Here is a 25,437-nt window from a genome sequence, read left to right as displayed (position 1 = left end):
CTTGCCTCTGTGGCATTCTCCATCCCAGATGAACGTTGCCGCTGACGTGGATTTAGATAAGGCTGATGCATGGGATAGATAGAGTTATAGGAATGAGCAAGGATATTTGAAATCAGGATATATCACAACTGCTACTACCAAGTTAAACTGAAGACAATGACTGTGGTAAGGATATGAACACTGATGATGATACTGCTGATGAGGATACTTACCAGGATCATGGCATAATCATTTTGTGCATTCAATGTTGGGAAGAAAAAGATACAATCATGCAAGATTAAGTAAGAAGATTATTGGGGATGCATCATTTAAGAATAATAGATATTTTCTTTTGTAAATCAAGCTGCACATTTTCAATTTGCCTGAATTTCTGTTTGTAATGCTTTTTACAAATATGCACATTTAGTCCACCTGAAATCCAGTGTCAATGTTGTTAAATAGGTGGAAATGTATTTTCATTATCAAAGTTCCCAAAGTTTTCATTCTAACGGCCTACCTCTGGTGGTGTTGTCACCTTCAGACACTTTGGATTGAGAAAACGATGGTGACCACAGCCGCATCGCTGCCCGGTCTTCTCAGCTGGTCTGAGATCATCAAATCTGAGGTGGTAAGTGGACTAATCAGTCAAGAGATATCTTGACCAGTCAGAAATCTGAGCCAGATCTATTGAGATTAATCATCACACCAGCATCTTGTAAGTTTTTGTGTTAAAATGGAATAAGTCCACACCAACATTTTTATTCATTTTCCCTCCCTTCGTTTCACCTTTTATTTTTTTAAACAATTGTTTGCTATATCTCGTTGATATTGTGTAATTCAAACAACCAGGGAAATGTTGGAGTTTGTTCCAGGGATGATACATGTATTTATCTCTGCCAGCCCTTCCCCCTTCTTTGCAAGGAAAACTAGTTGTTCTTGTGCATCACATTTGTGAATTGAGGAATCAAGAAAACACATGATTTCCGCTGGTAAATCTTCTTCAGTCCCACAGGCCATGTCCAATGATCAATTATGAGACAGTTGTATTGAATGTTTCACTGAGATGGCATCTATCAAAGATTTACTTCTGTTTTTCAGCAGGCTTGTCTCATGAACTGACGGATTTTTTGGTTGTTGTTTTTGTTGCTGCTGCTGTTGTTGCTGTTGCTGCTGCTGCTGTTGTTGTTGCTGCTGTTGTTGTTGTTGCCGCTGTTGTCGTTGTCGTTGTTGTTGTTGTTGTTGTTGTTGTTGTTGTTGTTGTTGTTGTTGTTGTTGTTGTTGTTGTTGTTGTTGAGATAAGCTCGATTTGACCATTATGTCAAATATTGAAAATGACACATGAGACCTGTGTGGGCATGTAGACTCTCATCTTCATCTCTGTGTGCTACGATCTAGATTGAGATCAATCCAATCACCAATGCCATCAACACGATGAAGAGCAAGAATTCAGAGGTGAAGACATTGATCGAGGGTCAGCGGATGAAGCGTAACTCCAACATCAACCAGCTGAGCATGGTGCTGCAGGGTATGATAGAGGCTGCCGTCATGGGAGGAGCAAAGGTCTACCAGGAGGTGAGGATTATCCCTTAATCCCATCCTCTCTTTATCTCATTTAACCCTTTATATGTCCAAGGCTCTTATCTTAAAGGACACGTTCACCTTTTAACCCTTTGAGTATGGGGCTGATTTTGCTACAACACACATTTCCACAGACATCTGCCCAAGCATACTCGGGACTCATCCGTGATGGGATAATATACACATTGTACATGTGGATTGAGGGAATGCAGCAATTCTAATGGAGGACATCAGTGAAAATTTGAGGAAAATCAGATGATCCATTCAAAAGTTGTGAATTCTTAGAGTTGCTGCGCAGTCACTGCTGGATGAGAAGACTACTACTGCAGTTTATGATGTCACATGCACAGAACAACATAAAGAAAATATAAAGAGAATTTCAGATACTTTCCAAGCCACTAAAATCTTAAATCAATCATGAACTTATACACCTATGATAACCAATGGCCCAGCACCTGACTTTCCCATCCCTTCTCTGTCCCTTCCCACCCCCCCCCCCCCCCCTTTGTGTCGGTAAAGAAAGCAAGATGTGCTGTCATATTGGTCCACTTGTTGTTGTCTCTGTCTTTCCCTTCAAACCTGCCACATCACCCAGACATTTTTGACTCCAGAGTACGAGGAGAATAATCCCAATGACAAGGATGCCACAAGGACCCTCAAACAACTGATGATTGATCAGGTATGTGTTGTTTTCAGAGCTGATTGTGCTTTAACACATACTTTTGTTCCGTATGGTAGATGAATGAACTAGTTGTTACCTCGAAAACTTTAAAGTTATCTGTCCAAATGATAATTGAAATGGGGAAATTTAATCATCTAGTATTACATAGTATTTGGTGATTTATATTGGAAATGAGCAAAGCCTAATGATTATTTGTGTGTTTATTCATCTATTCATCCATCCATTCATTCATTCATTCATTCATTTATTCATTAATTTTTTCCATTCAGCTATTCATTCATGTACAAATATCCATCCATTCATCCATTCATTCATTCATTAATTGATTAATTCATTCATTCATTTATTCGTCCATACATTTATTAATCCATCCATTCATGCATTCATCAATTCATCTACACTGTATTCATTCATTCATTCATTCATCCATACATTTATTCATCTTTGTATTCATTTATTCTTCATTCCTTCCTTCCAGCTGCTGCTCCTGGATGATGGGGTAGTACTCCACAAGGAACTGTGTCCAGAGGAGATGCAAGGATTTCAGCAAAACCTGGAGAAGAAACTTGCTGAGCTGATGAAAGAATGGGGGCTGGTGAGTCATACCTTCCTTCAATCTTTTAATAGCATTTAGTGAGACAGAGAAAAAGGCCATTAAATAACTACAAGCTATTTTTGCATTGATTTGTCTGTCTGGCTCTTGTTGTTTCTGTATCCACAAAGTACATGTAAGTCTTGCACAAATTTTTTATGTGAGGGGGATGGGGCATTTGAGTATACTCTGATTGTATGAGAATGTAAAGTGTATGTCATTGCTGTAGAACAAAGAATGCTTCATTCAAGGTATCTATTATTTCACTTTTTTAATACATCTAGCATGAGGAGTTGCTCGAAGATTTCTGATGCTACGAAAGATAATGTGTGTTCACTTGTGAATTTTTGAATTATTGATTAAGAAGCATGTATGCCTCATAACCTTTGTGCTTGTGTTCTGATTGATTCACTTGGGACTTCTCAGGGGAAATGAACATTTAATGCAGCAGGAGTGCACTCAACGTACATTAACCAAGTCTGTGTTGCTCATTCTCCGAAGATGGGAAAAGATGTCATCATGACAAACTATTTTGTAATGCATCTACTGTAAGAACAGGAGTATTTTTGCGTGCTCAGCTGAGTAAGATGGTAAATTTCACATTTATTTGATTCCCCGGAGTCCAAACACAAAATAGTGAGGACATGTAACAAGCAAATAAATGTGTGTGTTTTTATTTCGCACTTAGTCTCTTATTGTGTGAAAATTTCCACACAACAAGCATACGATGATCTGATGTTTGCAAGGGTTATTTCGGTATGGAATGAAGTTTATGAGTATTTAGAACAAAGGAAAACAAGGTCTTGTCCTTGTGCAATCAGACGTGATGCATTGAGGCCAGGTGTCACCTTGCTTCCATCACAGGGCATCCCCAAGGTTTTTGCCAAGTTGCGACAACCAAAGCAAAGTGCCGCAATTCTATCAGCAACCGGCGGCAGCAGTGGCGGCGGGACCACTCCAAGCGGGACCAAGACTTGGAGGAGGATCACCTCGGAAAGCAGCCTCAATCAGACTCCGTAGGTTTTCTGAGCAGCAAACGATTATTCTGTAGCTTCTGTTGGTCACGCTAGAGAAACATTACTGTATACGCCGAATATTTCACGAGGTTTTTATTTTTGCAAATTTCGCGAGTCAGGTACTATTTGTGAAATTAAAGACACGCAAAAATATTGACTCTGATCCCGATGTGAATGTGACATACGCATGTACATTTCTCAGTTCAGTGCAGGACTCCACAATCGCGAATTTAACCACTTGTGAAATCGTCGGGATTTCTTGATTCGCGAAAATTTAGACTTGCGAAATATATGGCGTATACGGTATATTGTGCATAGCATAAGTCACATATTGTCGCTGGGGTGACAAGACCTTGCATCTCAAATTTTTGTGAAAATTACTTTCCTTGATTATTGGGCAGATAATCATTTCAGTGATGTCCTTTCCAAATCTTAATCTGTCTTGCCCCAAAAATGAGGCCACCACGGCATGTCAAATGAAAGGCTGTCCCATTTGATATAGTGCTTTGGCTGCCATGTTTTTATTTTTTGCTAACCTGAACATGTGACATTTTGTAGATACGATGTCTTGTCGCCCCAGCAACAATACATGTATGTCTTGTATTAGTCATGCATTGGAAAGCATTGCCAGTTTTGTTTTCTCACATGTGAAAGTTTGTAGTTGTCATGCTTTGCGACAAGTTGAGATAATGACAGGTTGACAAAGGGAAGTGCTTTGCCATTTTGTTCTCTTTCCCTCACCCCTTCCTAGCTCTCTAATCAGAGTTAGACTGATTTCCATTCCATTCCATTCTTCACTTTTTCTGATATTCAGGAGCAGAACAACGAGCCGTTTTTTCCTCCCGGCACCAGCAGCAGACCCAATACCGGTATTGTATGAATTCCTAGATTTTAGAACTTTGACTAACCAACTGAAATATTGTACTTGACCCTTTTGGTGTACAGTTGTACTTTATCGTTTATCCACACAGCCTTACTTCCAGAGTTTGTGTGAGAAGCCTTATTTCCCCTCATAATATTGCTTACAATTTGCCTGGAAGAAATGCTGCAATAAAATGCTCTGCAGCAACCGTGCATGAAACTGCTGCAAGCAATTGTTGTCTAGTGGAGCTCTATGTGTTGTCTTTTCTCCACAAGCAATGCTAGCAAATTGCTGCTGCAAGACAGATATTTTGATACAGCATACATGATGTAATTCCATGTTCAGAAATCAAATTGTGTTCAATCGGCTAACTTGCAAATGCATGTGGTGAGTAAGATACCATCCAATGATTAAACAGTGTTGGGATAAGGCGTAGAACAAAGTCTCATTCAACCAAAGTAGTTCATTATTTTGCAGAAAGGATAAAGAATCAAAATCACCATTATATCTCTTTGAAGTTAAATTGTTCAGACTAGAATAACCAATTGAAGACAGATTATAAGTGTGATAAGTCAGGGGTAATCGCAGATATCAGAAAGCAACAATGTCAACAGCAACAACAAAAATCACTGATGGTTACCTGAAACCCCCCCAAAATGCGAATAGTAGCTATGAAATGCAGTCATTATCAGTTGTTTGCTAGAAGCATGTTTCATTTTGTCAAGTCATGATTCATAGCTCAGATTATTTCTCATTCCCATAGCCTCATCTGTTCAGGACATTAGTCTGTATCAGTAGACGATTCACTAGTTCGTAAAAATCAAGTGCTGTGTTACTTCATTTTTGTTTATTTGGTGTATTTTTTTCAGGTATTTTGCTGCATTTGTTGTTCAATGTAGAAAAGATGAAAAACTCTTGCGGAATGAACGAAAAAAAAAAGAGGGATAGAATAGTTGCACATGAACTGTTTCTGTCAAACTGATGCATCCATTGCCTAGTTCCTGTTGACATGTATTTGTTTTGATGTTATCATTTCTTATTTTGCTTTCTGTGCAGTTGAGCCAGGACTTTTGTGTTTCCTTTCAAATTTGGATGTGTTACAGCCCTTTGTTTGATAGCTCAACTAAACCAACAGTTGCCTTCAAAGTGTTTTGAATTGTGCATGCTCAAGAGAAGCTATAACATAAAGAATACCCTTGCAAAATGTAACAGTTATGTAAGTACTTTAGATATCATGGAATGTAATTATTCCTTTCTTTTCGTATTTACTTCATTTCTTTTTATATTTGTGTTCTCAAATATTGTTTTTCTATAGACCGTAGGGGAGCAAACCTTTTATGGAACAACACTTCAGCAAATTTCTAAAACTAGAGCAACAAAACAATAGCCTTCAGCTAGTGACAGACAGCATTCATTTTGAAACCTTCTCAAAATATCTATGGTGCTTCACCCTAGATATTATTTGCTTCGTTTTCTTGTGTTTTCTCACCAACCCTGCCCACATTTCCACATTCTCACTTTCTTTCATGTTCTGTAATATTACCTTTTACTGGTCACCCGTTCCATCATTCTTCCAATCTACCCGTTGGTCAATCTATCCATCGGTCAATCTACCCATCGGTCAATCAACCCATCTCTTATCTATTTCTGTCTATTTCCCATGTATTGTTCCTTTTTGTTGGTTCCCCACCATCCAAACAACGGGACTGAATGACACTTGGTTCAATCCAAATTGAATGTCAAATCCTTTTTGGTCATTCTTCATTATTCTCCATGCCTTCTTGTTCGTACTCTTTTCCCACAAACCTCCTGCTTTCATTCAAACATGTTGACAATTTTGCATTATGATTTCCAAACCAACTCTGCATGGCGCATATTTGTTTCTGCTTTCTTGCAATGGAAATTGCTTCCAAAATGTGTTTATTCTGTTCATTGCCCTCATTATCACACCCCAACTCACTTTTCCCGGAATCCCCCTTTTGGGTTCTTTGACTCTTTGTCCCCTTGGATCTTCTCTTATGCACCCAATTTGCTGCCTCCATGTTTGCACCCCCCTACTGCCCCTCTGCCTCCTCCTCCTCCTCCTCCTCCTCCCCCCCTCCTCCCCTTCCTACCCCCCCCCCCCCCCTCCTCCTGCCCGTTCCCCTCTTCTCGTGTAGAATCGCTCTGGGTCGGAGGGGGGCAGCACTCTGCAGCGGGGACGGGCCACCATAGCAACGACATCCCTGTCCTCCACCTCGGTCTCCGTGGATGAGGTACGGGATGCGCCTCCTGATGAGGACTCGCTTCCCCCTCCTGATATGCCTCCTCCACCTCCACCGTCCCAAGCTCAGCACCACCACCTAAAGCATGTTGACATGAAGGGATACATTCGCCTGCTGCCGGTAGAAAACCCATCACTCCTGCATTTTTGTTTACTTGACTTAATCAGTTTTGTGTGTTTGCTTGTGTATGTGTGTCTGTGTTCTGTGCAGATGTTCAGTAGAGACAAACCCAATCCATATGGCTGGTTTTCTCAATGCCCCCCCCCCCAAAAAAAAAAAACGCGATTCCAAACAGATTGACACAAGCCAGAATTTTGCTTCCCAATTCACATTTTATTACTCGTCGTGGTTTTACAACATATTAGACAGTAAACTTATCATGAAAAGGGAATCATCTAAGATACTTGATGAAAATGCTTTCAGTGGAATTACTAAGAAATATAAATTCAAATTACTTTCAAATTGCTGTAAGTTTTTCTTTTGTGGGTTCCATGGCTCCAAAGTAAAAGAGAGAGTGTTTTTGTTTTTATTATTATGTTGTTGTTGTTGTTATGCGTGGTCTTCTGTTTGAAAAGAGAGTGACTGTGTTGTACCTGTGTAACTTGTGTAATTTGTGTGTTTGTGCAGTGTTAGACTTCACTAACGGTAGATCTTTCGTAAACTAGAATTGCATAGATTGGCTTCACATGTTTTGAGTTTGCCTAGTTTCTTGTATGCCCTGATAAAGCTCTATATACTGTCTTTGCCCTTGTACAACCACATTGTATAATTACCAAGTTATTTTATTTTTCTTTCTCATTATTTTCTACCTATCATAGTTATGTTTTTCCTTTCCTTTTTTCTGGGGGCGGTAAAGTTTAGTTTATACGATTTATGTCATAGATGCCTGTTCAGCTTACAAATTTAGCTGTAGAATGCATGAACAGCTTTTCAGCACATACATATTAATCTTTTCCACCTGCTAACCATCTAAAAAAGCATACATGCATGAAGGCTAATTGTGTCTTTGATTCAGTAATCCTTCAATGTGGGTATCTTGTGTTTCTAGCTGTGTTGTTGATTTCTTTTCCCCTCAGTTATCAGGAAGTTTGTCATCTCGTTCCTTTAATGCTAAATGTTGCGATGATATCTGTGAATGTGTAGATCTGTGTTCTGTGTTGTCAGTCAGACATTAATGTGGTTGTAGTGATGGCAGTAATGTAACAAATTGCACATCTTACCGGGGGTGACAAGTCCTCATTTAAAAAAAATAAACATCATAGATTTTCAGAAGTGCGGAAAAATATTTTTATTTTCGCAAAATGTTCACAAAGAACATAATTGTTGATGATAATTATAATAATAATGATAATAATGATAATAATAATAATAATAATAACAGTGATAATAATAGTAATAATAATGATAATGATAATAATAATAATAATAATAATAATAATAATAACAATAATAGTAATAATAATAATAAGAAGAAGAAGAAGAAGAAGAAGAATGATAATAATAATGATGATAATGATAATAATAATAATGATAATGATAATGATAATAATAATAATGATAATGATAATGATAATGATAATAGTAATAATGCTCCATTTGAAATACTCTTCCATTCTTGGATGTTCTGCCTTTGGAGACATAACAATGATATTTTCATTGATATTTGTGAAATAAACTTTTGTGTTCTGCTCAGTGCTAAAACTGAGGGAGCAATAATTTGCGACTTGCACACAAAATGCAAGCTAGGGAAGCAGCATGCCGTAATACTTGGTATGTGATGTGTACTGGTATATGAGGGACAGAAGTAACATGGGGTATGCTTTGGGCTTGGTAGTGATGCTGCAAAATGGCTACCACAGGAAAGCCTGGATCGAGTTGTGCTCTCAATGTTCTTAGACTAACCAACTTAATGTAACAGCTCTAATGACCTGTGTTGTTGGGAATATGCAATGTGTTCTAACCTCAGGGTTTGAAATAATCTTTCCACAAGGTCAAAAGTCCACGGGCAACTTCCCCTACTGCATTTCAAACTCTTTTTATAAAACTGTTTTTTTGTTTTCTCCTCTGCTAATCGTCCTCTATGTAATGGTTACACTTTGCCGTGTTTGTGCGTCTGGGCATTAATATGGTAGTAGTGGGGGCAATAATGTTATGAGTTACACCTGTGTTTATAGGAGTGAGATAACCATATGCATCAAAACATGCAGATATTGCCTTTTCAGAGGTGCCATATAAGACGTGATCTCTCCGCAGGAGTTATATTTTCCCAGAGAGATTGCACCTAGGGAAAATATTGCCTGGAGGGGAAAACAACTCTAAAGGGACTGCCGTGTCATATATTGCAACAATAGACAAGGCAAAATTTGTTGTAATATATGGTCTACGTAAATACACATCATTTTATTCTAGCCTTGTTGCCAGTCAGTCAAAATCTGGAATTTTATAACCTGATGCGACATTACTGCTCACAATATAACAATTTGGATTTTTGTGGCATTAGTCACATGGTTGTATTACAGCCAATCACCGAGTAGTATTCAAAAAGACCCTTTGATATTCAGTTTAATTTGCTGCCCAGTGTCGGTGATGTATGAATAGTCTTCGATGTCAACTGGTATCTCCGTGCAGCATTGCCAGTCACTGCTGAAGTCATATTGCACTGTTAATGTAGTAAATAGCCTTGTGGGAACCTGTCTAGTAACTGTGTTGCACCCTGGGGAATACAGGGTTACCATAGAGAAGGATAACCACCCTTAATCAACTGCACATGGAGAGTATGATGTCAATGTGTGTCATGTTGGTGTTGTTTTGTTGTTACAAGTTCTGCATTAACGAGTCTGTTTCCATGCCTTTGTAATGAACAACTTTCTGAATGTATTCAACATACACTGTACATATGCTGCAGTCCATGCCGCATTTCCAAAGGCTTCATTTAGCAGCTCCAAGCCCTGCTTTGATCAATTTTCTGCAGGAATGTGATTGATCCAGTCCAAAGTGTGGACTCTCTTTGTTAGAGAATGGGTTAAGTCTGTACATGTTTATGTGGAATATTCCACGATATGGAATTTTTCACAAATTTTGCACCCTACTAAGCCAGCCCAAAATGTAAAAACAAGCAAATATTTTGGGAAATACTAAAATATGTACACAAATACTCCCATCCCACTGAAAGTTTTTATATTTATAGTAATGTTTCCCAGAAGCTTACTCTACCTAGCTACAGCCATTGTTGTAAAAGCAAGATTCTAGCTGTTGAAAAACAAATGCAAAAAAAAAAAAGGTAGTAGCTCATCACTGATCATGCGGCTAGCAAACATCAAGTGCAGTGTTGCTTGTAGCTGCTTTCTGTTTATTCAATGCATTCAAATAAGCTGTATTAAATATATACTGTATATTATAATGGTGATCAATGCAATACACCAAGAGTGTTAATGTACAATTGTGTTTCAGCACAATACATAAGGAGTTTTGGTGTACATCCATCAGCTTGATACACTAGGAGTTTTGGTGTAGATCTGTCAGCACGATACACTAGGAGTGTTGGTAAAATCTGTCAGCATGTTACACCAGGAGTTTTGGTGTAGATCTGTCTGCACGATACACCAGGAGTTTTGGTGTAGATCTGTCAGCACAATGCACCAGGAGTGTTGGTGTACAGCATGTCAGCACGATACACCAGGAGTGTTGGTGTACATCTGTCAGCATGATACACCAGGAGTACACCTCCTTTAAAGTGTTGCAGAAACTGGTGAATGATTGAGAGGAAGCCAGTGTGATTGGATCTACAGGATTATTGTTTAGTAAAAGTTTTACACAGAGAATCTGATTGGTTACAAGTTACAAGCTGGTGGCACTGATCACTGCACAGCTGGTTACTGATTGGTTACATTCCACTTAGTCTTTATAGTCATTGCTCAGCTGAAGATTTCATGTCTGTTTTTTGGTTTTTTCTTGGACAAGTAGCGTAAAGTTGACACCTTACACTCAAATTAGGATCAGACTTTGTGACCTGTCTCTACTGTAAAAAAACATGGCAAAAATATCTGGTGTGACTGGACGCTGTAACTGTAAATCCTAACTAATTTCGGCCTGTGACTGAATTGGTTTTACATTCTTGTTGATGGTGTATGGAAAGAGAATAATTTCACTTATTTCTCTCTAGGAATCTACCTCACACCACAGGACAGACAGGATTCTTCTTTTCCTCATTAAGATAGGTGTAATACTGCTGATGTATCAGAGTTTTCTCTGTGCAATTATTTCCAGTCATGTGTATCTTGTGATTGGAAACCAAGTGATGTCATGTATCATAACGCCATACATCTTTAAATGACGAACCATTGACTTGTCTCCCCTCCAGTCTCGGAATAGGTCCCAATCCGTGTTTACAGTGGAAACTGGCGTCTTTCAGGTATAATACATGAAATGCCTTTCCATCAGCTTTCTGCTGCTTTTTGCCTTCATATCGAGGCAAATTTTCTGTTTTCTAATGCTCACCATTGTAATCTAGCTGCATTAACTCTTTGAGGACATTTGTCCAGCTTACAGAAACGTGTACACCAGTGGAAATGGATAATATATGACTTACCAAACTTTTCATGTACATTTCATTTGATGCTTCAGTAATGTCCATTATATTTAAAAGATGCAAGAGTCCAAAACTTCATCCGACGTGATGTTTGTGTAACTTCATTCTGTGATCATTGTATAACACATGATGATGATAACTTGGTTGATAGGTGTATGAAGCTCTTCTCAAGCCATTACTCAAATCAAATCTCACCTTGTATCGAAAAGAAGACTTTCTTACACTTCTGTATACTTTGTAGAAAGCCTTATTCTCACACTTATGTGTACTCTCTGCACACAGTTAATTAACTAAATTATTTACTTACTTGATTACATTATGAGTTTCTTAATCCCCTTTAATTAGATAGATGTGTTAGCAGTGTAGAACATCTAGTCTTTATGATATCATTCAATCTTCTTTGATTATCACTGAAGCACTTTAGAAGAGATACCTTCAGCAAAAATGTCATAAAACTTCTAAAACTTATCACATATGGGTAGTCACATAGAATGAAAAAGTTTTAGAAATACATGTATGTCATTTTCGTTCATGTCCAGTGAATGTTAGGTGGTGCTACACTGCCCGAAATAATGCAGTGATAATCACTGTATGTTAGCCATTATCACATTTTGCAGTAGTGCACAAAAATTTGTGTGAAATGTCATGATCACACTCTCAATTTAAATCCTTTTCCAGAGCAGTATTTTTATAGTTGTCTTACTTGATTTGGGGCAGATAGCCACTGCACACCAAAGCAGAACAGTAATTCCTTGACTAGCGAGAGCTTTTCAAATTTGCAATGCAGTGTGCATGTCTCACACAGCTGACCTGGGCATGTTCAGGGATTGTCAAATCATTTCCACATCTTTGATAAATCAACGGTAATAACATTAAGTTTTGCAACAGTTACCATGGTAAAAAAAAAATTAGTGTGCATTAGAATTCTTGAGAAATAAAATTTGCACAGATTTGTAGAAAAACTATTAGTTTTTGAGCCAATTTTGTATCTCTATAGGGAGAAACTAGACTGTGTACAAGTTGTATGTGTCATATAAAAAAATGCTAGATATGAAAAATCAAAGGGAGCAGAATCTGGCTGAGGCACCCAAATGATGCATTTTGAAAATATCACAGTATTCCTATTCCAGTGCACCAACACTGCCGATTGCGACAAATCTGCGGTCAGCTAGTGCGATCCCAGACATAATGCTAAATGTGGAAAAATGCAGTGAAGCACCACCTATGGTACTGTTGTCAGTGTTGTAGCTCTTGTTATCATGTACAAGTCAGTGGACTCATAGCGTGGCTGGCAGCAGATAGACAGGAATACTTAATCATGCAGTGCATTGTGGGATAGACAAATCTACCAAATCTACCTGATCTGAAGGAGACTCCTTGAAAACTGAGTTGTCTCATCATGTCCTCACAAGAGAATATCAACATGTCCCTGTTTTGGGGAATTATTTTTACAAATTGAGATACATGTCTCACACAAAATAATATCTCTATGACTGCTCTCTAGAAACCTTCCCTAATTTTGATGAGCAAATGTAGGCAGTCCTGGATAGAGTCATTTTATGTAGAACATGATTATCAAATCAGATTTGCAGTTGTGACTAGCGAAAGTTGTGGTCACGTGGAAGACAGTCATGCCTGATTGAAAATGGTGAACATTTTTTAATTCTGTCATAATGAATTATTTTCCTGAATGCTTGACACCATGATTGATCTTGAAAAAGTTGGTTTTACTGCTCCCACTTCTTCAGTGAGGTATACACTCTGATGCGTCATTATAAAGTCTTTATTTAGACTGATCACGTGAAAACAGATAAAGTCTGTGGATTCCATTCTGATCTACTACAGTGTACACTGTACTTTGCAATGAAACGTGACCAAAATGACTGACATTCAGTCAGATGCATATATACAGATACTCAGACTTCGATACTTTGCCACGTATGCTGGTTCTGACTTGTGAGTCCCACACATCATGTGTATGTATCATGTACATAGCTGGTTTGTCCAGTATATCTTCTTCATGCATCATTTTTACATCACCAAAATTCAACTTCCTGTGTAAGTGTGTGTCAGTGTGTCTGCCTGTCTGTCTGTCAGTCTTTGTCTTTTTCTCAGAGACTCCAACTCTCCCGCTTTCGACTGGAGATCTCCCGCCGAAAGCCCATTTTTGCAAGATCTCCCGTTCTCCCGCCCTGGCTCTGTGTCTCCCGTTGGAAAGGATTTCTTACTTATTGCCATATCGTATGTTGAAAAATAAGCTTTAGAGAGCACGAGAGAGCATCTAGAACCCTAGACTGGACCCCGGCGGAAAGGAATTTCGCGCTTCGCGCACATCAACTTGGAGTCTCCCGTTTGCTAGGGGTTTCAGGTGGGAGAATCTCCAGATCAGAAGGTGCTGGGGGTTGGAGTCTCTGTTTTCTGTGTATGAACAATGTCACACAATTTAAACACAGTTCTAAAAACCTATCTATTCTGAAACCTCATGTTTTACATTATATGTATATCAATGTTTAATACACATATGCATAACCTAGTTTCTATGGACGTCATATAAACAAACTCACATCCATTCACATGAAGCATACACAATACATTGTGTGAATTTGGTTCATAGTGTCGCTGCTTATATTGACGGTATCCAAGCAACTTGAACATGTAGTGAATTTTCACTTTCAAGTATTGAATAGGGGGGGGGGGTAGAGATAGTAGACATATATAAAGTAAGATCTCCATGTTCAATTTTTCAAATTGAAAATCAGAATGTCAACTCTCATGCATAAAAATTGCAAATGTCTAAAACAAAGCGTGGTAATAGAGAAAATTTAAAAAGAGATATTTATAACATAATAGAGAGGCATTGTCGGAAGCAAGGATTGGATTGCTTTGGTATGTCAAATTTTCTTTTATATTTACTGTCACAGTCAGTGAAAACAAAATCAGCATTCAGCTGATATAAACCCTTTCATTTGTATATCACTATGTGGTAACTAGTATTGCATGTTTTAGAAGTTCATACTACAGCCCATATTATCTCTCTCTTTCTCTTTCAATGCAACTTAGAATAGTGATGAGTTTAAACTTATTTTACTTTTGTTTGCACTTTATTTCTTTTTCTTCTTTTTTTTGCATTAATAAAACTTTGTTATTTTACACATTATGATTGCCTTCAAATACCCATATGAATCATATAACTTGTCACTAATTTAACTGCCATTTTATGCAAAGACTTATGATGATGCAATGTAATCTACTCTAAGTCAAGGAACAGTGTAATGCAACTTAGAATAGTGATGAGTTTCAACTTTTTTACTTTTGTTTGCACTTTATTTCTTTTTCTTTTTCTTTTTTTTTGCATTTATAAAACTTCTTTATTTGGCACATAATGTTTGACTTACACACATATGACTCATATGACTTGTTACTGATTTAACTGCCATTTTATGCAAAAACTTTTATAATGATTCAGTGCTATTTACACCCATTCATGAAACAGTGTACTGCATATTTGAACAACAATAGTGTAGTACATTCCATTACAATGTGGTATTCTTGTGTAATATATCTCTAACGCCTTTTTTGTAGATACATGTACAGGACTTGCATTCTTTTAGTTTTTTTTTTTTTTGTTATTTTTTTTACTGACCATTGTTCAGTCTTCACTTGTCTCTTGAGGTCTGATAAGTACTAAAAAAAAAATCATCTAAGACAGAGAGCATCCATCATTTCATGTTTAATTCATCATTACCATATTGATGGTCCTAATAAAGATTCTAATGGACAATAAATAGTTCCTGAATAAGTATCACCATTTCCTGAGAGGATTGACAATTAAGAAATTATTTCATGCAATTTTAGCTCTGTTTCGACTGCATAAGGGCAAGTCAGTGTATTCGTGAACATAAAACACATCAGTTGACATGTTTATGTCTTCTTTCTTATGCTCTCTGGACACTTGATGCAGTGGAAATGAGTGTTTTTCCATAGAAAACAAGTGCAAACTGAAGTGTTTGTGTCAAAAGCTGAATCCATTTCCACAAATTTTATGAGAAAGGTGTGTTTTAGTAGGATAGTACCAACATTTTTGTGGTAAATGCAGCCATCATTGAGGATTTTGAGATTTTCGCACCTTTTGTTTTTAAACCCAGCTTTGTAGTCAATCACACTACTCTTCACCTTGTTGAGCTCAATTCCTCATCTTATATCAGGTTACAAATGAGGGGGATGATGTGATGCAAGCACAAGTCTGTTTGTGCAAAATTATTGTGCCTCTGATTCCGTAGGTAGCATGACAACCTTTGTTTCAAGAACAGTGCTGTTGTTTTTTGTCTTTACTCTACCGGCAAAATTAAACAAATAAAAATGATTTCATATGGGTGGGATAATTTTTCGGTTGAATAAAACTCATGTCACAATCATGTGAGAGGACCTGATAAAGTGAGGTGACATATATTATTTTAAAAGCATTGTAACTGATATATACAGCTTTAGAGACATGTCATACATGAACTGAAGCTGCCTCTTTATTTACAGGAATTTCTTCTCATTTCTGTGCTTATTATTCTTGGAAATCATGTAGATTGATCACAACTTTGTGCATATGGCTCTCTCATAGCTCTGCTTTACTTCTAAAACTGTAAAATATGATACCAGTTTGTTGTAACTTAAACCCTGTTAGGTCTAATTCTAAACAGGTTGCTTATTTGAAGCTTTAGCCTATTTTTATTATGATGATATTATAGGCAGAGTATAAGTACTGTTATTATGGTACTCGTACAATGTGTTGTGTTGCATAATCATATGTGACCCAACATTGTATTGCACTGATCACGTTGCAGACGTTGAAAGCCCAGGAATCTCCAAAATCAGGCGAGATGGCTGAAAGAAGAGAAAAATTATGTTTGTTCAAAATTCAGAAGTGCAAGATGTCTTTTCAACATCCTGTTCAAATGTCAAAGTTCAAGAGATGTTTTGGATTTCCATGGAGGTGTTTTGAATTGATTTACAGTGTTTCATACCTTGACACTTGACTGCACTTAAACTTTAAAGTTGATTGTTCTTATAGTACTGTATTTGTTCTTTAACCTCTTTCTCTTTTTCTGTGGTAGGTTCTTGGAATCCATCACTAGAAAGATTAGAGTCTGGAGAATGCTAAATCCTCAAAAATACCAAAATAGGAATATCAAAGCTAAGATTCTTTATCTGATTTTTGTTGTAAGTGGTCACATACAATGTATCTATTTTGATTTTCAGCCAGTCAGGAAATGCAGAGGGAATACTTGTCAAGGTGTACTCATAACACCCAGTACAACAATCTGAGTCTAAATTCTAGTTTGTTTCTTGTGTGCCACTCAAAATGTATACAGCCAGATGTTCACTTGACATTTGTCAGTTGTGATATTGGCAGAGAAAATGATTTATGTTTTATTTTAATGTTTGCGATATGTACATTTATATACTCACTGTTCTGTGAAGCTGTTGAGAGTCATCATGCAGAGTGGAACACGTAATTTGTACATTCTTTGAGTTGTGCTAACAGCGATCCTTTGTCAATCAATGCTTACTGTTGTAGTCACCAATAGTGTATATTGTAGCGACACACTGTTTAGCGTGTTGTAGATTTTTTTGTTATCTGTTGCTTCCCTTCATTTGCATCTTGAATGTGTGCATGGCTTGATTTTCATCGTTTTCATGTAGCATGTGCATTGTTCCAGCTGCCTGAGCCCTTTGTTTACAAACTGCAGTGTACACAAGAGTTTGGGTTCACAAATGGTTCATAGAGCTGGAGTCTAAACTTTTTTGTGTGTGTGTTGTATAGTAAGCAGGTTTCCTGTTGTGTACGCATTTTATTTCAGTGCTTTTCATTGTGTAGGATACATTTGTGTGATCATTACTCCTAGCACACTGTACATTTGATCATCTTCCATGTGTGTTTGTAATTAGGTAGCAATGTTCTTTTCATAGTTATATCACCATGTCCGTATCTTGTGTGCAGTTTTCATCAAAGCAGTTTGTTTAACAGAGAGAAAAAAAAAGTATGGTGTCAAAACAGCAAAGCTGTTTATGACAGGTTCTTCTTCAAAATGACAAATGAGCAATATGACAAGCAATATATGTCACCGTAACTTTTTGGTATCTATCCATCTGGGTGATCTTGATAAACAATCAATTATAGCTTGTTTAAAAGTTTATTTGGAACCCTGTCTGTTATCAAGATCTTTATGAATGATGCATTAGTTACAACATTATGCCCATGATTTCACAGTGGGGACCGTGGCCTGCATAACATGTGTTCCATATGTTCTCTTTTTTATCATTACTGTATACTTTGAAAATGTATAGAGTCTGTCCATAGAGGGGGCTGTTGAAGTACGGCAGGTTTCAGTCATACAATGCTTATGATTCTACAAATTGAAATATACAATGTGGAGGCTCCATCATGGACCAAAGCATTCGTAGTATTGGTTGAATGAATTACATCGAAGCAAGTATCATTAGCTGTCATTATACTCGGAGGCCTTTTTTTTTTTTCATGCACTTTGAATAACTTTCTGTGTACATTATGTCTTGTTTGGTCGTAAACTAGACTCCTTTCTATCTTATGATTTGACTTTACAGAGGCAGCAGACGAAACGGAAGGACTCCTTGCCCACTCTCCTCTCCAGTGTCAGCTCAGGTAGATCAAGAAAAATCTTGTTTAACCCTTCTTCTGCCTTACCTGGAAATCTCAAATATCTAGATGTTCGTCCTAAAAGTCAGAGTTTACTCTTATGCTGTTCATTCCTCTTCTTGCAATATGCAACCCAGCCTGGAAATATTTCCCATAATTTTGTCATGAGCTTGTTTGATAAATTTCTAACATGTTTTTACCTTTCCATCATAGATTCTTTCTGTCTTCAGTGCACTGTCATAGAAGAGTAAGGGTAAAGATGGCAGTGGTGGTAATAGTAGCTGTAGTAGAAGTTCATATAGTTGAAGCGGATGAAGGTGTCAGTGTTTGAGCATTCTTCAAGTAATTTATCCCTTTTTCATGATTTCCAATGTGACAGTGGAATCACAAGGGTCATCTGATGGTCTCGATGTCATGATGTCATCATCCTCCCTGTCGTCGTCCTCATCGTCTACCAACCGTGCGAGCACCGACACCCACTCCGTCGCGTCGTCGATGAGCCGCCTGTCTCAGGACAGCCAGGCCTCGTCCATTCCCGACGAGCGCCCCGCCCTGCCGCCGCGCAAGAACAGTTCCCGCCCCAACTCGTCTGGCTCGGGTAATTACGTCACATCTTGGTCACCCCCAAGAATGACAAATGAATGCACCATTGATACTCTACATGTATATTAGAATGTTCACTCTATCCACTTAGCCCATTGTACATCCATCCATGTACATGCTTAGGATATTAGAGTTGGCGTAGTCTTGTGGCAGAAATGTTGACATTTTCACTTGTTGCACAAAACACAAAAAAGCAATAGCTGACATTTTGCCTGTCAAAGAAATTTAAAAGTCACAAGTTGATAAGTTTAATAGGCATTTAATTGATGGACAGACTGTTGAAAGTTCTTACAATCCTGCATCAAATATTAAAAGACATTTTTATCAGTCAAAATGGATCTCACACATTTCTTTTAAAGAACGTTGTAAATGAGAATGTGTTTCAAAATGGATTTGGCAGCGCAAGGCACAAACTACAGTATTTTATTTATCCACATCATTAAGGCTTTTCCATCCATGTGCACCAAGATTATTTGCAGGCGTGAAGTTTTTTGATTCAGAGACTGCTGTGAGGACATCCATAATGCTTGGTTAGGGAGAAGCATAAAATGAAGCTTCTGTATTTCCACCTCATGTTATAATAGTCATGCTCTTCCTATTCATCATAATAAGCCAGTTCACAGTTCTAATATGAGCATGTGCAGATAAAGGCCATTGCAGACCTTCTCTTGATATGGATTTGTAACTGAGGTATTCAAAACCTAGATAGGGCTTCATGACTACTTACTGTGTTATAAATGAACCAGGTGCAGATTGGTATTTACAGGCAATGTGCATTCTTTGCAGCAACGTTAACAAAAGCCATTCATGCAGCATTGACATGTGAATTACCACTTCCTGCATGGCTGTTTTGAAGTGCTCTTCTTGAAGACTATTTCATGTTTTGAAAAGTGTGTGGTTGGAGAGGTCGTTGCAGACTACTGCTAACTGTGAACTGGCTTATCCATTACGTAAAGACTTGGTAGTGTGGGGATGCCATGGAGTGGGGAGGCAGGGCCCAGCTCAGATCTATTCAAGAATCCTCGTAACGAATTATGTACAGCTTTATCACTGATCCCAATGTTAATACACACACAGCTATAGAATCTTGACTGTAACTGACCATAACTGATGAGCATACGCTTCGATGTACATATTGACAGACCGGTGTGATTCGTTATTTCATATCATGTATCTCATTGGCCAGGGAATGAATATCAATTCAATTTAACCATCTATGAATCCCAAATAATGCCATGTATGACACATGTACGGACTCCTTTGCAGAAGGCATCATACAATTGTAAGAAGCTGAAGAGAAATCCCAAATTACTTTTTTTTCTTCCATTTTTTTCTCCATTTTCTCCAGTTCCTGTCATTAATGACTTGCCAGCTCAGCACAAATTGTCTTCAGACCAAGTATCTTTTCTTTGAAAGATAATATTGACCCTGTGAATAGAATTTGAAAATGAAAAGGACATTTAGAAATTCTCATGCTAATGCTATTTATTTGTTGCATGAACTGTCATATCTGAATCCAAACCAATACCACTGTGATATTAAAGTGATATACCCATTTCTTTTTCCATTCTGCTCATGCATTCTCATGAGTTTATATAGCCCTTGCTATGTCTATCAAACTTGTATGGGGAAACTATACAGTGTGTTTGAAATTGGTGTTTCTTATTCCATCATTTATTGCATATTCATTTGGATGACCACCTCATTTTTGTTTTTATGGATACACACACCTAAACGGTCATTGAAATATGAAGGGTGGTGACAATACCCAGTGACTATGTGGATGATTTATAGCTTGAGTGGGCAATAGCCTGGCATTATGTAGAGACCCAATATTCTAAAAACAAACTGTGTCTGTTTGGAACAGACAGTGCTTCAAGGTACTTTCACATCCATTGATGACATAGAGAGCAAAGCCTTTTGTGTATTTTCATTTATATACAGAACACAAGCTATCAACTTCTGATATGGTATTTGTAACATTCTGTAGTAAGAATACTATACACGCACAGTAAGGTTCAAATTGATTCAACTTAGAAGAACATCAATATAGTTTATTTGTGAAAAAAACAAACCCAAAGGCTACTTGTAGTGAAACATAAATAGAAGTTCTTTTGTACCAGACAGAGCAGGAATTATTCAGATACTACAAACTGTTGTAGAGACTGCGTAAGGTAGCGGAGATGGTTAGAATGATATGACTTTTAACTGTATGACAGGGTTGAACTACAGGAGACCTCAGCAGATATTTCTTCTTCTTCTTTTTTTTTTAATTCAGTTAAGTAATTGTAATATGTAACCATAATCCTTAAGTTTAATACATTTTTTTTTTTAAGTACCGCAGGTGTCTGAAATGCCTATTAATTTGAGCTCAGTGATTCTTATTGAGTATGGCAATTTTATATCACAGAGAAAAAAAAAGTAAGTCTAATAGCCAATTTTGCTGCTGGAATGAGATATCATAGGTGTTATGTGCAGCTGTACCGTCCAGCTCAGGACTTAATAATGTGCAACTCACAAGTCTTGTTTGGTCACAGGTAATAGACCATCCCCTGACTGAGCAGGCAAACTTGTGTTGGCAAGAAGGAAGTTAGGTGTGCTTGTTCCTTCCTTGGGTTAAAGGCATAATTTACCATTTGCAGATGAAACAAAAACCCAGCATTAGTGCTTCAAAATAATTCTAAAATGTGAGTTAGGGATAGAAACAACCACTGTAAAAATTTGAAGCAGTATAATTGATGTTAAGTATTGTTAAATATGCAAAGTGTGAACAATAGTTATAATAACAATGTTTCCAGACGAAACCATCTACAGTTACGGTTTATTGAGAAAAATGCAGATATCTCCTTATATTTCAGGCTTTATAGCGAAAATGTTATATGATAGGATGTTTTGTGGTACAACTGATCTACACATATGCATCAAAAGTGATATCTTGGACATTTTTAAATCACTGCTCCCAAAGGTAAACAGGACCTTTAAATATCCACCCAGAGCCTGGTGTTATGCAATTAGTGGATGGCCACAAGTGCGATGGTACAAAATTTTTCTTGAGATGAAAGATAGAGGCACTCTATGCAGCGAGGGGAAGCTAGGTTGAATTGTGCACCTCATCTCCCACCAATTGCAAAATTTTGTTCCATTGCACGCATAAAGACCATACACTATTTGTTTTATACAACACGTAGCTAGGTTGTCAACGGACATGGTCCACACTGATTATTGAATTTAGTACATGAAAGTAGAATGGGTGGCACAGTAAAGTCACACGAAAGAAAGTGATTGGTTGAAGCTGAGAGTAGAATGAATGTGCACTTATAACTGTGTGTGAGAGGCAAAGGTGTGTTTATTGTGATGTCAGAGGCATGCAATGGTGCACAAACTATGTGTTGATCAAGAGTTTAACACGGAAGTCAAGGTAAATTGGTGACATCAGCTGTGCACTATCCATTTTTGTTCGAACAAAATTGCATGGCTCAAGAGCTGGAGCGTGCGATGGCACTTTTAAATGCATGTCACATGATGAGCAATCACCCAATTGGATCGCTAGAATCTTTTAAGGCATTGTATACTAAAGAATGTTTGACACAAACTCATCTCTCTACCCAACCTCCATCCCTCACCGATCCCTCCTCCTCATCCTTGCCATTCTCCGTCCCGCTGCCACACACCACCAGAGGTATCCGGGGGAACCGCGCCGTCGCCCCGCATCAGCGAGAGTCCCTCCATCTCCTCCCTGAGCCGGATGTCGGCCGACAGTCTTGCCTCCTGCCTGGAAGACAGGCCCCCGCAGCTGCCCCCGCGCAAGACCGGCTCGCGCCCCAGCTCTGCTGGATCGGGGGTGGATCCCAACCGTAGGTTGCAGCTCCGCCCTTTCCTCCATTTCGTAACTTCCCCCCACCATTCGCTGTTTGTTGCCAAGTCAGTTCTCTCATGACAATGGTGGTATTGAGATCGATGTGATGATGTCCTTGTATTTGTCTCTGTGTGGTAGTTCGTAGTGCACTCCTGCATCACTTCTTTGACTGCCATCTGTGTTGTCTCTGTTCTGCACCATGCACATTCATTCCCTCTTTGGCAAGAAAAAAAAAGTGTAAAGAATGCCTTGTGAAGTACTCTTTCTTGTCTATGCCTCTGTGGAAACAGGACCTGTGTCTTCCATATGTTGTCTGTGAAATCTAGTTGTTTACCAAGTCATTAATATGTGCAAGGTAATGCTATTCATAAACACTAAAACAATTTCAAACTACTCAAAGAATTAAAAAGAAAGGACAATAAAGAGAAAAGTTAGCATTCATTCATAATGCATGGATACAATTTTTTTTTTTTAAGATGATCAGCACATGCATTTAAAAATTAGTGCATGATTACTGCTTCAGTTGACCTTCCAAGTCATTTGACTAACTGTTTTCCATGGACTTTTGTCTATGTATTGTGCATGTTCATTTCTCTCGCGCTCGGATTCGGACAATGACTTCTTTTGGTGGCCTTGTTCCATTCTCTATGACTCCTGACGTCTCCCTGGGTGAGATTTTTGGACTTGATGAGAAAGTGCATTTTTGCTGCACACCATCAAAGAAAATATTTCATCAAATGGCAAATTATTTTCGTTTATCATGAAAACGCGATTAAAGGGGTGCTAAAAAGAGCTTTGTTTTAATAGCTATATTTTATTTGCAGTTTTGATTCAGAGCATCTCAGCTGAAAAAACAAAACAAAACATAGTTGTCAAGTTTGCTGAATAGACTGTGTTTGATTTCTTTGGGGGGTTATTTTCGCTATTTTACGTTTGTTTTAGTCAATGAGCATGGATGCTCAAATACGTTGGTAAATGACCAGTGAGCATATTAAACCTGGTAAGTGCATGCCCGTGTCCAAGCTACTGTGGATGCGAGACCATCGCGATTTGATCTCGCCGATGTCAAGTTTGTCTTGCTCAGCAAAGACCCATCATGCAACCGACTCCCCTTCAATGACTGCCTCAATTTTCATCTCGTTCTTTGATTTTCTGTGGTTTGCTGTCCTGTAGTTTAGGGGGGTCGTGTGTGTTTTCCTGTGTATTGTATTCCACAGTCCCATGTGTAGCATTCCTTGTTGGACCCCACCTACTGATTGTACAGCGGTAGGGAGTAGTGAGTGTTGCCCAGTTTGTCGTCTGCATGAGTCAATGTGAACTTATTCAAATAATAAGGAGTTGAAATGCAGTTGAAACTTTTTTTTTGCCCCAGGAAAACTATGTAGAATAAGAAGTATGAAAACTAAATGGGTCAAAAACAACATGTAAGCCAAGCATTCCATTCACACATTTCACACCTTCTTTTTGGAGTATCAAATTAGTATCAAAATGTAAATTCATGCATCATAGCCTTGACCGACAATTAAAAGAAGTCATATTGTAAGAGATGATCTCACCTCTGTTGTGAAATATATTTTACGACATGCTGGGTGCTTGAATGTAGGCCACATAGTTCTCCATAAGTTCAAGCAGTTTTGTTTGTTTCGTTTTGTTTTTTTAAGGGGCCCTTTGACATAACTGTTTAAGTCAAGTTTGAGCCACATACAAACTTTGTACATTGTCTCATGAAATGCTCCGTGCCAAGTGAAGGCTAGAGATAAGAAACAAGACGAAAAGAGGACTGAATTTTGTCACTACCGGTACCCTCTGGTTTCTGTGGAGATAGAAATATGTAGGAATATGAGCATTTCTTGCTTTTATCTATTCATTAATTTTTTTTCTTTTTAATTTGTATTCAAATCATGCAGTCCTCTAGCCCACAATGAAAAGTCAAGATAGCCTTAAATGCCAGCTAGCGCAAATCAAGAATGGAACCCCAGAATTCAGGGTTCCTTTGCTTTGTTTCTGTCTTTTTTTCAGCTTTAAGGAGAGCTTCACCCATCACTACGTAACATCTGTTGATTTGATTTGATTTGATTTCTGAATTTCTTTTTCATACGTAAATGAAATACAAAGTCAATTGAACAACCTAATTGAGCACAGTATGATTTGAATCTGACAGTTAAAACAAATAAATGATTAATTCAAATATCCAACTTTTTTTTTAACACAATGCAAAATGAAAACAAACAAATTGTGTTCACTTCACATTGATTTTATCACAGAATTCACAGAGAATATGCAAAGAAATCTATGCCTACAATACTTGCCACCACAATAGACATTTACCATTTTGATTGATTTTACCTTTGTCCATTAATTTGGCTTTTGTTATGTGTTATAGTGCATGGGCCCATGCTTCCTAAATGAATCCTAATTACTCCTTATGTAATGCTGTTAAAGTCCCCTGATAGTTGCACAAACATTTTATTTGTTTTCATGTATGCATAAGTTTCTAGAACACTTCAATCGACATCTTTCTCTTGTAAATGCATGATTTTGAGAGAGAAAAAAAGCAGTGTTATCCCACCAACACAACGTGTATTGTAGTTGCTTTTTTTGTATGCTTCCTTTGACATACATGATAAGACCGTGAATATTTTATGTGTAGTGAATCTGTGCTCATATATTTGTTAATATAATAAACATGAAGCTGCTGTATGCTGCTTATGAATTTCATTTTGTTTGCCTGTTGCACAAGCTGTAAAGTT

At 37.8% G+C, this 25,437-nt stretch overlaps 1 protein-coding gene across 1 annotated transcript in view; it reads left to right on the top strand.

Moving 5' to 3' along the window:
• Positions 1 to 25,437, top strand: part of LOC139719125 (dedicator of cytokinesis protein 3-like) — a 129,274-nt gene that overhangs the window by 90,343 nt on the left and 13,494 nt on the right. The window contains exons 38-48 of the mRNA XM_071630556.1: positions 521 to 607; positions 1,375 to 1,551; positions 2,153 to 2,236; positions 2,718 to 2,834; positions 3,696 to 3,847; positions 4,662 to 4,716; positions 6,869 to 7,093; positions 11,334 to 11,384; positions 18,177 to 18,234; positions 18,608 to 18,826; positions 22,509 to 22,685. Coding sequence (XP_071486657.1) covers positions 521 to 607; positions 1,375 to 1,551; positions 2,153 to 2,236; positions 2,718 to 2,834; positions 3,696 to 3,847; positions 4,662 to 4,716; positions 6,869 to 7,093; positions 11,334 to 11,384; positions 18,177 to 18,234; positions 18,608 to 18,826; positions 22,509 to 22,685 — 1,402 coding nt within the window. The remainder of the gene's footprint in view (positions 1 to 520; positions 608 to 1,374; positions 1,552 to 2,152; positions 2,237 to 2,717; positions 2,835 to 3,695; positions 3,848 to 4,661; positions 4,717 to 6,868; positions 7,094 to 11,333; positions 11,385 to 18,176; positions 18,235 to 18,607; positions 18,827 to 22,508; positions 22,686 to 25,437) is intronic.

Source organism: Diadema antillarum, unplaced genomic scaffold, assembly GCF_040938485.1.
Source record: "Diadema antillarum isolate AM-2024a unplaced genomic scaffold, OU_Dant_1.0 scf00000104, whole genome shotgun sequence".
In the NCBI taxonomy this organism is placed as follows: Eukaryota; Metazoa; Echinodermata; class Echinoidea; order Diadematoida; family Diadematidae; genus Diadema; species Diadema antillarum.
The sequence above is the reverse complement of the archived record's forward strand: the minus strand, read 5'-3'. Positions and strand labels throughout refer to the sequence as shown.